This window comes from Sceloporus occidentalis, unplaced genomic scaffold, assembly GCF_023333645.1.
Source record: "Sceloporus occidentalis isolate IW3139 unplaced genomic scaffold, rSceOcc1.0.p SCAF_190, whole genome shotgun sequence".
Lineage (NCBI taxonomy): Eukaryota > Metazoa > Chordata > Lepidosauria > Squamata > Phrynosomatidae > Sceloporus > Sceloporus occidentalis.
In genome coordinates, this window is record NW_028317170.1 from 581,298 (window position 1) to 593,943 (window position 12,646).

The following is a 12,646-nucleotide window of genomic DNA, read 5'->3' on the forward strand; positions in this document are numbered from 1 at the left end:
TCACTCCGGTCTCCCGGTAGGCTGTTGGGATTCGCGGGATTTGACTGACGCAGATTTTGCCGAATCAGATCCCAAATAAACGGCCAGCAGCTCTGTGCGATGATGCAGGCGCGCCATGATGTCACCCGACAAACATTCGACGCTCGAGTAGCGGACTTTCTCAAAGTCAAAGATATCCTTCAGGAAGCAAAGAAGTTGATCCTAGAAAAAAAGTGAGAAAAAAGCGTGAATGAAATAAAAGCAGAGAAAGCAGACGGAGACCCCGCTAGAGTTCTGCGGAGCGGTCAGCGGCACAGAAAACACAACTTACTCGGTAAAAACAGCAGAGATCGTGAAATGAATTTTTTGGACCCAAAAAACCCCAAACCAGAACCGGACAGATCTGCTCACACACGGCGTAGAACCCAGCGAAGAATCCATCGGGTCGCTGGGGAGGAAAAACGTCTGTGTTAAAGAAAGCAGTTCAATAGAGGAGACCCGGTGCCTGAGTGACCCAGGCGGGCAGGGGGTCACAGTGTATAAGCGTACTGTGTGGCCACATGCCTTAAAGGGCCAGGGCTGATTTTACTCGTCCGGTACTGGAAATAACAAAACAGAAACGGGGATGATTTCTTTGGGCGTCAATAAACCCGCTTCGGCCGGGCGCCCCGGTTACCCACCTTCATCAGCTGCCTCTTCTGCTTCAGCACCGAGTAGCAGCTGGAAGCCACAGCCTGAGCAGAAGAGACAAACGTCAGACATCTTTATGCATGTCAGAACCCGCGGCCCGGGGGGCATCATCAGAACCCGTGGGGCATCATCAGAATCCGTGGGGCATCATCAGAACCCGTGGGGCATCATCAGAACCCGTGGGGCATCATCAGAACCCGTGGGGCATCATCAGAACCCGTGGGGCACCATCAGAACCGTGGGGCATCATCAGAACCGTGGGGCATCATCAGAACCGTGGGGCATCATCAGAACCGTGGGGCATCATCAGAACCGTGGGGCATGCCCCCGGCTGTCTGAGGGGTTTACGGTTATTTACATAATTATTATATATAATCAGAATATCTGATCATTAAATCCGGTGCCGAGCGCTTCTGTCTCTGCCGGCCATTAAACCTCGTAGTCCGGACCCTCATAAATCTTTAGTGACCCCTAATACAGCACCGCTGCGGAGATGTCAATCACTACGACATCATTAACTAAAAAGGGCAATCTGGTGAAAATTTGGGAATAAAACTCTGAATTTAGGACAAAATGCTTTTTTTTTGCTGTTTTGTTCCGTGAATGTTTCAAATTGAAACCCCTTCTGATCCGTAACCCCTTTTCTCTGCCAAATGCTTCAACCACAAAGACTGTTTTGAACAGAATGTAAAAGAATTTAGGAAAAGTTGTGTTTTTTTCACTCTGTGATGGGCCAAACATAAAATAGTTTAGTCTGATGCGGTAATTTGCCCAAATATGGAGTTAAAACTGCAATCCAAGGAAATAAATCACAGAAGTCGGCTTCTGTCAAAATTTTTGCTGGGGACCGAGGATCCGACCAAGGGGGCCGAGGGCACACAATGCATGCGGAAACAAAGCTGCCGAAAGAATCACATCATTGTCTTTATATTCATAAATCAGGTATTTACAGAGAGCTTGAGGATTGCCGCCATCTTTATTGTGGGAAAAATCAGAGCAATTCTGGATACATTTAAAAAATTTGGAGAAATTTCTTGGGGAAATAAAGCCCAATTTGTCGACATCAGAAGTTATTAAAGAATCATTAATTCAAAGGACACGCTTTCTATAGCGTGTTACCCGGACAGTTTCTTCCCTTCGCAGCAACGAAGAAAGCAGGGATCCGATCTGCAGGTTGGGGCCACAAGGCAGTTTTATTTGCCCCCCATGGCAATGATTCGGTCGTCCAGGTAACGGGTCTGCTAGTAATTGGTGGCGTTGGGCATCTCGGATTCACTGAGGATAGGTGAAAGCAGCCAGACCCCGGCAGCCTCTTATCTCCCAGTCCCAAACTGGAACAAACTGGGAATTAACCCCCAGCCTTACAAAACCTAAAAATAGCAAATCCTCACCGTTTCCTTGAAAGAGTTGTTCAGCCAACGGTTTTTCACGATATTCTGGATTGATAAAGGAGGGTTTTCAAGATCTTCGAAAGAATCCATTAAAATGAAATCCAGGACGATGTCATAGAAGTTGATATTTTTTACCTGCAAATAAAATATAAATAAGAATTTTTTTCGCCCGACAAATTTCTGGGCCAAAAAAATAAATAAATGCAGAATTTTTTCTGTGGCCAATGCCAGAGATTGCGAGAAACGCTCCACTTATCACCATCGAGGTGATACAACGATTGGACAGTCTAAACACGTGAACACGTAGGGGCATCAGGTTCCCCCCCCATCCCACCACGTACAGAGCTGGCATCCCCCTTACCACAAAACCCCCCAAAAGCTAAAGTCCCCACTATCTATTCGAAGATAAAGACGGAACATCATTCGCCCCAACATCGAGCCGTCAGGGGCATCTTCCTCCACCTCACTCACCTGCCGCCCCTCCTCCACCCCGTCTCCTCTAGACTGTAAGCTTATGAGTCGAGCCCCCTCTATACCCGGCGTCTCCTCATTTCAATGCCCGATTATTAGCGCTTACGCCTCGTCCGCAGAGCTCTTCTTCTACGTCCGTCCACACCTCGGGCCGCTCCAAATAACGCATCATCTGGTCGTAGACGTCTTCAAACCGCTTCGGCTTCTGCCAAGGAAATCCGATCAAGTAGCAGCATGAAGCAGAACACGGAACATGGAACACGGGATGATGCGGGATACAATGTATACACCTAGCGATTTCATTAACCCTTAACATTCATTAGTGTCTCTTGGCCACAGCGAGTTAATAACACGGAAGGCGAGAAATGGGCTTTGGAACGGGTGCGTCGGGGTTTATGGATATCCTCGGTCCGTACGTCTGTCCGTCACCGCGTGGCGCAGTCCGTATTATATCACGTCTGACCGATGGACACACGGGTTACAGGGTTTGGTTTTTATCTGTCGGTCGGTCACCAATCGCTGTTACCCCAGCAGGAGGCAAATCATTTACCTTCCTCGCTTTGACAATCAGAGCCGATAAAGCTTTTCTTCCTAAATCTGCGAGGAAAATTCTGTTTTCTGCCTGCGAAATAATCACCTAAAAAACAAAACAAAGACGGTGACGTCCCCAAAACACCGGGAATCGCTCTACGGATCTATTAATAGCCCCAAATACCCCCAGCCCCCCACCCCGCTATCAAAATACCAGAAATTCCCGGCAGGGGAGAGGGGCTCCGACTGCCCCCCCCCCCCCGCCCCGTCAGCTTCACTGTCTGTCTGTCTGCACCGACGGCGCCAAGTACATTGAGGGTTTGATTGCAACGTATCCTTAAATGTATGAAAACCGAAGCCTGATTTATTCTGTATAAGTCGGGTGAAAAGTGTGATTTTTAACACCATAAAAAAACTCATAATTTGGGGAATGACTGCAGAAGCCAGAAATAGGAAGTCCCTGCCATGTACCCACTACTCCTCATGCTCTGAAAACGTGTCTTTCTGCGCGACGTCGTCTTCGAGGCCCACAAGATAGAATAAGCTGCGGAAATGCACTTTCTTTGGGGGTTTCTGAAGATTAAAAGCGCCGCTTTAGCTTTAAAAGTAGAAATATTCAGGCCGCGCGGCCGCTTACCCGGAACGCCTGGCGGAGGCAGTGAAGTTTAGCGAGAAAGTCGGTGTCGCTGAGACATTCCAACATCTCTGTCCTGAAAGAGTTAACACGATAGCACCATCATATACCGCAGCGCAGTACCAGTCCACGAAAGGCCATGCAGAGTAACGCAAGCTGCTCACGTTTAGACGCACAAATTGCACAACCTCACAAGTTTCACGCGGCCGGGGTATAAGGTTACGGGGAGACCAGGGCCCTGACCCTGTGAGCTGACGATCTATTAGAACCGTACGTAACAGGAGAGACGTACAAGTGGTTTGCAGCGGACTATGTTTGGGGTTAAACTCCACGCCTCGTTCCCGAGTTAGTAGAAGGTGATTCAGGATAACGGGCGGCATTCCGGGGCCCCTCACCTGAGGGCCCTGCAGTGGATTTGTTCTTCTTCCGCCAAGCTCATGGCCTCCTCGTACAGGGGACTCCGACTCAGGGAATCGAGACTCCACGGGGGCCGGGACTCGTGCCTCTCCGTCAGCTGCAATCAGGCCAAAGAGACGACGCGTTTCACCATCAGAAATACACGGCTTGCAAAGAGTTAAGCTATTAACGGGTGATTCCTGGGGTATCAGGGGGTCAACTGTAATTAAAGCTGCACTTAGCAAGCATGGCCCATTAAAAAAAAAAGTTATAGCGTTACGGAGCGCTTGTGACATCGGACCCCGCTATACGGGATTCAGCGTTACGTCTGCTGACTCTTGGCTGACTTTCCACGAAATAAAGCGGCGTGTAAACATCCGATGTTTGGACGCGACGGGTCAGTAAAGGTCGCGTGTTTTCGATGTATTACCCGCTGAGTGTGTACCGGGGGTTAAAACCGAGTCCCAAGCCGGTGGGTTAAAGAGGAAGCCGCTTCTGGAAATGACGTTCCCGGAGTGATTTGATTGTATGCTCCTGGGGCTAACGGGGACGCTGGGAATCTTTATTACCGTATAATATATAATAGAGCTCCGCAAACAGAACGACTGCACCGGAAACGCACAGAAACGCGGGAATGCCAAAAATATTGACCTTTAACCCCCTTTCCTCCGGATCTTTTTGTTTTCCAGGATTTTAGTCTCCTGGCAGAACAAGAAACCCAGCCGGCACAGAATAAAAACACACCTCCCGGGGCCACAACCAACACGACTTATATCCCACTAGAAACCCGCTGGCGGATCGGCCCTATCCGGCCCCCGGGGGCCAACTAGACTTAAACCTTAATCAGTCGTTGGTCTCGTATTAGATTCAGGAGCCGTATGTCTATCCCATGCATGTTTAAAACCCCTCTCTCTTCTCTCCCTCTCTTCTCTCCCATCCCTTCGCTCTCTCTCTTCTCTCCCATCCCTTCGCTCTCTCTCTTCTCTCCCATCCCTTCGCTCTCTCTCTTCTCTCCCATCCCTTCGCTCTCTCTCCTCTCTCCCATTCCTTCGCTCTCTCTCTTCTCTCCCATCCCTTCGCTCTCTCTCTTCTCTCCCATCCCTTCACTCTCTCTCTTCTCTCCCATCCCTTCGCTCTCTCTCTTCTCTCCCTCTCCTTTCTCCCATCCCTTCGCTCTCTCTCTTCTCTCCCATCCCTTCTCTCCCTCTCCTTTCTCCCATCCCTTCGCTCTCTCTCTTCTCTCCCATCCCTTCGCTCTCTCTCCTCTCTCCCATCCCTTCGCTCTCTCTCTTCTCTCCCATCCCTTCTCTCCCTCTCCTTTCTCCCATCCCTTCGCTCTCTCTCTTCTCTCCCATCCCTTCGCTCTCTCTCCTCTCTCCCATCCCTTCGCTCTCTCTCTTCTCTCCCATCCCTTCTCTCCCTCTCCTTTCTCCCATCCCTTCGCTCTCTCTCTTCTCTCCCATCCCTTCGCTCTCTCTCCTCTCTCCCATCCCTTCGCTCTCTCTCTTCTCTCCCATCCCTTCTCTCCCTCTCCTTTCTCCCATCCCTTCGCTCTCTCTCTTCTCTCCCATCCCTTCGCTCTCTCTCCTCTCTCCCATCCCTTCGCTCTCTCTCTTCTCTCCTGCTCCTTTTTATCCTGCAGACCGTTCTCTAGATATTAAGGCATCTGCTTCCAAGGCGAGTGAAGCCGATATTTTAGGAGCGTCAGGCTGTTACATTCTCCGGCAAAAGTCGATGCATTCCTTCCAGATTCCGAGGAATCCATAACACGGACGCAGGAGGGAAGAGGAGGTCGCGTTCCGGGCGTGCGGTCTATACGTGGCTTTACATTCTGCCGCCGGCTTATTTTACACACATGGAGAATCTGTAAATGCTTTATACCCGAGGGTAATACGTGGAGCCCCCCCCATTATAAGCTCATAACCCACCCCTGGTCAGTTTGTCTTTTCTCTGTAATTAGAAGCCACAATCCCTGGTCACTTGAAACGATTAATTGTATTCCTTTGCAGCCGCTGGTTGGTCCCTTGGAACCTGCAGCGATTGGCTGAATAACAGATCCCGTCTCAGAGGTAACGAGGACCCCGCCAGGTGTGCCCCCCGTGCCCCAATCAGTACCTCGGCAGCCGACACAAAGGAGTCTGTGGATGCCACGCTGAGGGTGTCTCTCGCTCCGAGATCCTCGCCGCTCTCCGTCGCCGTTACATCGGTTTCTTTATCTGCAAAATAAAAATGTTCAGGGTCGGGATCGGGCGACGGAAGCAGAGAGGGGACGGCTCGGCGAGAAGCATTAAATCGGAGTATTCATTAAAATATGTGCGTGTGCGTGCGACGTGTGTATGCGTGTGCGTGCGACGTGTGTAGGTGTGTGTGCGTGCGACGTGTGTAGGTGCGTGTGCGTGCGACGTGTGTAGGTGCGTGTGCGTGCGACGTGTGTAGGTGCGTGTGCGTGCGACGTGTGTAGGTGCGTGTGCGTGCGACGTGTGTAGGTGTGTGTGTGTGTACGCGCCGGGTTTAAAGGACACAGACCCCCACTGGTATTACAGCTCCCCAGGCCGGCCCATGATCCCCACCACCTGCAAAAGTGGGGCAGCTATTCAGGAGCGTGCCTGAGAATCAAGACTGTTGGGACTGTTGGCAGGTATGGTGTTAATGAACATTGCAGGCTGGTTGCCACAGTGTGAGATTTCGTAATAATTTGAGGCATATTATGGTTTATTGTGTTATATATATCGCCATCATATTCCACAGCGCTGTACAATGTGTTATTATAATTATTGTGTTATATATCGCCATCATATTCCGCAGCGCTGTACAATGTGTTATAATTATTGTTATATATATCGCCATCATATTCCGCAGCGCTGTACAATGTGTTATTATAATTATTGTGTTATATATCGCCATCATATTCCGCAGCGCTGTACAATGTGTTATTATTGTGTTATATATCGCCATCATATTCTGCAGCGCTGTACAACGGGCAGATACTCGGCCATCACGCAGCTTTCTGATTACTGGAAGTGAAAGTTCCCGCGGCTCGAGAGCGGAGCGTCCGGAAAAGAATGCGATTCGCTATAAACAGCCCCCGGGCGCCAGGAATAAACATGGCGTCACCTCACACAAACCTCCAAAGCCGAAGATCCGACGTCGCCTCTATCCGGACCGAGTATCGTAACGCTGAGCAGCGCCGGCCGCGTTTATATCTGAGTTACGGGGGCAGGTGGGCTGAGGAGGGGCCAGAGATTTAGCCTAAAATATACTTGTGAGCGTTAAGAGAGGTGTTTGGGTTACGCGATGATCTGCGGCTCTGCTTTCTCTGCCTGGGTTTAACCCCGATCGCGGCTCCATATTAAAGCTGCAGTTCCACCTGCTCTGCTGAACTTAACACTTTAGAAACACCATTCCCAGTCCTGCCCAACGCCCCAAACCCTCCCCATCAAATAAACCTCTGCCCCAAACCCTCTCCATCAAATAAACCTCTGCCCCAAACCCTCCCCATCAAATAAACCTCTGCCCCATTGATAATTTTTCCATGGAACACTTAATTGTCATGTGACACAAAAGTAACCAATCATAGAAGCCAGGGTAATTACAAGTACCCTGCGAGAAGCAGAATGACGGGCAAAGAATACCCGCTGCATACACCAGGGGTTTAGGGGGGATATTTCACGGCTCTGGAGACCATCAGAGGGTTTAAAATGACTATTTAAGAGCTTAACAGCTGACTCAGCACCTGTCTATTCCCCACGGGGGTCTCTTAAATCGCGCTCCCGCTACCAGCAGTTACCCTCCTCCTTTCTAGATCGTAAGCTCCAGAGACGAGTCCCTTGCGCCCCAGAGTCCTGCTGCATGTACACCATTATCATACATTAACCGGTGTCGGTGTACAGCCCTACAGAATAGGTTGAAACTGTATGCAGCAGTGATGGCAGCTCAGCGTCGGGTGTGGGGGTAACTTACACGCTGCCCCCGACTGTGAAAATGCATTAAAGACAATTTTTTGCCCTCTTTGCAAAGCGGAGAACGGACTCTGTTATTAAATTTAAAATCAGGGCTGTTCGTGCACCTGGGAGTCCGTACCACAGAAACAGGTGCAGAACTGCCCACAGCGGGGGTCCGGGGCTATTAATAGGAGAGAGGGGCCGAGCATGTGGCATCAGCTGTCACCCTGTGAACACATCTGGAAATGTAATGACTGCCTCCCGGCCTCCGATCTCCCACCAAATGTGTTCATCGCTCGCATCAGAGTTTGTTTTCAGAAATCTTTTTATTCTGGGCTTTCTCTTTTACCCCAGTTGTAGTTTTTTGCCCCATAATATAAAGTTTTCAGGCAGCTGCATATCAGCCGTTTGTATGATTCTCGCTCTGTTATCTGATCCCCTACTAAACACCCCGACTCCTTATCATACTGCCTGTGGGGAATAATAGAATGGCTCGGTCTGAATCGCTAAGGTGGACTCTCTGACTAACGAAAGTCTATGAAGGAACGGACTTCATTAGCATCGCCATAAAGCATCAGCTCAGTGTGGGGTTTGAGCCGGGAAAGTCACCCAAAATATCACATGACTGACAGCAACGGCGGCTCCAGCTCTGCCCGTGTGCCCATATAGTGTGACGGGGGGCCGCTCGTGTACCAGACACTTGTGTCGCAGGGCAGGTTATCCCGACATGCAGGGGGCCTGTGCTCACCGATGTCATTAGCCATAGACGCAGAATCGGATGCCCCAAGAGTGGCCTCGAATTCCTCCTGCAGCCGATAGGCTCTCTGCAGCAGGGCCTCCAGCTTGTGGATGAATTCTGCGCTGATCACATCCTGGGGAGGAATAAAGTAACAAAATGCTGAAACTGCACCAAAATCACCCCAAATAAGTCTGGAAAGTGACCTTGTCACCACAGTAACCAGTGCAGTATTCCCAATGATTTGACCATTCTTTTGGTTGCTATGGTGATAGACCACAAACTTTGCACTGGGTTTACTTTTTATAGATAACCCCCAACAGGGCATTTATCCCTGGCCCCCCACCTCAAAACCGCGACAAGACCGCCGTGGAGTGGGTGGGCTTTTGGGGCTCAAACATCCGAGTCTCCGAATCCTGTGAACGTTCAGCCTCCTCTGAAAGGATACCTCCCATGAGCCCCTGTTTAGTTTGGCCAGTCCCAGTGTTTGTACCCCGCTTTTCCAGGAGCTCAGAATGTTTCTGGATAGGAGGTCATCACAGGGATCTGCCGCCCAGGGAGCGGTAATCACTAAACGTCGCTCCCCTACGCAGGGACCGAATTAATCCGGAGCTCGTTACCTCCATGTTTTCCTCGGCTATGGCATCTCCTGCTCCCAATTTGATCGACCCGCAGCCTCCTTCGTCTTCCGCCTGCCTGCTTCTAAACGACAGCGCCTGTTCCCACCGGCGTAGCGCCTCCTCGAACAGATCCATGCCTTCCGGGGACGAGAGCGACATTAACAACAAGCCAGAACCTGCGGCAGATCGGCCCCCGTCCGGCCCCCGTCTAGTCACTCGTTTCTCCTGCTGTAAAGACTCAAACCTTAATCAGTCGTTGGTCTCGTCTTAGATTCAGGAGCCATATGTCTATCCCATACATGTTTAATCCCCTCACTGTATTACCCTCTACCACCTCTGCTGGGAGGCTGCTCCACTTAACTACCACCCTCTCAGTTAAGGCAGGATTGCTGGACACCACAAACATACTTTATAATTAACCTTTCCTGTATCAGCACATAATGGGCTTTAAAAAGTCAGAATCAGCCATAATTCCAGACAAGAGAAGGATCTATGGGCCGCGCTGCTGATGATGCGGTGACCTGGCACATATCTCGTGGACAGGCATATCGAGCCGCCGGCCACACACACTGCAGCCCCCTGTCTGTCACTAGAGCCGGGGGCCAGGTACGCCACGGGATACTAATCACACCCGAATAAAAAACTTCCAGAATCTCTCGCTTGTAACTACGGCAATAAATTGATAAGCCAATCAAGTCCAAAGAAAAAAATAGATCATTTTTTTTTAATCGTCTAGACGAGTGGCGGCCGTACCCTCACCCATCAGGTAGAGATTCTCCGGGGTGGTGACCGGGATATTGCCGAGCTTCCAGTCCTCCTCGTCTGCTTTATCCCAGGAAGCGGCGTTCGTGCATGCGCAGCTGTGACACGAGTTCATGCTTCGCACCTACAGGTAATGGCATGTATGAGTCAATGTACAGATGTCACATGCACACGTATGTACAGCGGGGGTCGGGTCAGGCTGTTTTACCGCTACCGGTGATCGAGTCACACCTAGCAGCTCTCATTAAATGTAATTATCGTATTTGCGCGATTCTAAGAAAAGGTGTTTTTTCCCCCGGAGGGGAAACCATGAGAAAGGCTCCGCCCCTTTTGCAGACGTACTCGGAAAACCAAGCCGATACCGGTGAGAGCCGGACGAAGAAAGAAGAACAAGAAGAGGCAAGAGAAGGAACACGAAAGCGGTCGAGGGGAGAGGGGAGGGAGACGCAGACGGAGTGAGTGAGCAACCAAAGCAAAAAATAAAAGGTGTTTTTTATCCCCCCCTCCCCGATAGGGTCGTCTTCCATTCAGGGCATTTCTTTTTTTCATTGAGATCTGGTGATTGGGGGCTCGTCTTATAAATCGAGTAAATACGGCAGTAGAAACGGCCCCTAACATTACACGGTGACAGTGAACGCCGCCGGAGCGCTTACCGATGCCAAGCTCTGCGCGGAGCCGGAGTATTTAGCGCACAGCTCTCCGTTGGCACGGAAATGGGAGCCTTTCGCGGAGCTCAGGGAGAGCGCCAGGTTCTGCCGGCTTCCGGAACAGCTGGAGCCTGAAAACAGATGACACGCCGCACGTTAATAACAGGGATTTAATAAAACACATTCCGGTCACGCAACCTTCATGTCTCGGCGACGCAGGATAGTCTGCGGCACACAAAGGGTTACAAGCTGAATTTATCTATCAGCCATAGGTTGAGGTCTCGTCGTTCCCCGACTAGCTCCGAACCCACCTTTTTCCGAAGCCGCCTTTTTGGTGCTTTCCAGAAGCAAGCGGCCCGGTTCCCACGCAGGGGGGCCTTTACTTTTCTTCTTTCCTCGTCTTCGTTTAAGGTGGCGGGCGAGGAAGATAAGAGACACTGCGCCGAGGGCTGTGATGGCGACCATCTTCTTCAGGCTCGGGGAAGACTTTAGCTGCTGCGGGACACAGTGTGGGGTTTACGCTGAGCCGCGGGGTGCGCACCCCAGATAGGGAACTAATGACAAAGAACGCTAGAAAGACATTAACTAGTTCCTCCCATGTCCTGCCCAATCCCCACCCCTTTCAAGTCTAATTGACATTAGCCCCGCCCCTACACACAGCTAACCCTTCTCCCACATTGCAGCCAGACCCCCAGGGGAGGGGATGTCCGCACAGAGCTGCAAATAGATTAACAGGGGGTAAAGAAATGCCCTACTGACTGTAATGAGCTTCTGCTGTGGCAATCATTTGGGCCAACATCATTATTAGATGTGGAATCAGCGCACAAAGGGCTGCAATCACGCTAAACGCTCGCTACATGTATACCTGCACTTTAGCCCCTCCCCCATATACATGCGCTGATTTCAATAGGAACACTTTCCTGCCACTGATTGGTTGCTTCAAGCGTTAATGCAAAACGAGACATAATGATACAGAAGCGCCCTCCCCTTGGGAGCTTACAATCTATTAAGTCGCCCCACTCTTACCTGAGCAACGGAATTGTAGAAAGTTTCGCGCAGGGCCGCCATCTGGAACGGGTTTTGCATCTCGAGCCGGATACCCCCAGTGTCGCCTCTATCCCACGTGCCCCGTCCCCGGGATGTCGCTGCGGGGAACACGATCAGGGGTTACACGGTAAACGGACACCTGGGGTAACTTTTTGGGTGAGGGGAGGAGCCACAAACATTTCTCGTTACATTGGACAGTGCTGTGGATTACGGCGGCGCCGTAAATGAATACAAAGTTATTATTATTGTCAGATGTTTATATACCCCCGGTGGGGCAGATGGGGTCAGCTGAGAGTGTCCAGGCAGCCTTTCCTCAGGGCGTAGTGTCCCTTTAATACACGTCTGCCCCGGCAAGGTCTAGAGCAATAATTAAATGCCCCCAAATTGGTGCCAGATCTCAGTAATCCGCAGAATCTGCCCCTTTAGAAGTAGCTTAATATTAAAATATTAAAACTCTAATAACCAACGGGGCATCACCGGGCAGTTTGTGAGCAGGGGGGGCCGGCAGCATTCATACCAAGGGGGCAAATCTGTCCAAGACGCCTGATAATAAAGAGCGTTCTCAAGAGGCTCAACGTGCACTTACCAGTCCTGACCAAAACATATCCACACAATGGAGATGAATAAAAGGGAAATAAGAGAAGCGCAGAAAGGATCTGGTGAGGGTTTCAATGCTGTTACGCTGCGCACCCCGGTGGATACATGTGGAATGGCAAGAACACGGAAAGGTTTTGGACATAGAAAGACCCAAAATGTTTCAATCACAGCAGCCAAGGGGGCAATTGCCACCCTACCCTCCAT

At 50.6% G+C, this 12,646-nt stretch overlaps 1 protein-coding gene across 1 annotated transcript; it reads right to left on the reverse strand.

Moving 5' to 3' along the window:
• On the reverse strand, nucleotides 1-12,646 carry LOC149278396 (mitoguardin 1-like). The gene is made up of 16 exons (XM_089502012.1): nucleotides 12,640-12,646; nucleotides 11,825-11,943; nucleotides 11,110-11,290; nucleotides 10,805-10,929; nucleotides 10,149-10,275; nucleotides 9,390-9,526; nucleotides 8,782-8,905; nucleotides 6,208-6,308; nucleotides 4,092-4,210; nucleotides 3,700-3,772; nucleotides 3,082-3,168; nucleotides 2,638-2,736; nucleotides 2,061-2,195; nucleotides 660-713; nucleotides 311-427; nucleotides 1-201 (listed from the first exon to the last, which is right to left on the reverse strand). Exons 1-16 carry the CDS (start codon nucleotides 12,644-12,646, stop codon nucleotides 1-3), a joined length of 1,806 nt encoding a protein of 601 aa, XP_089358138.1.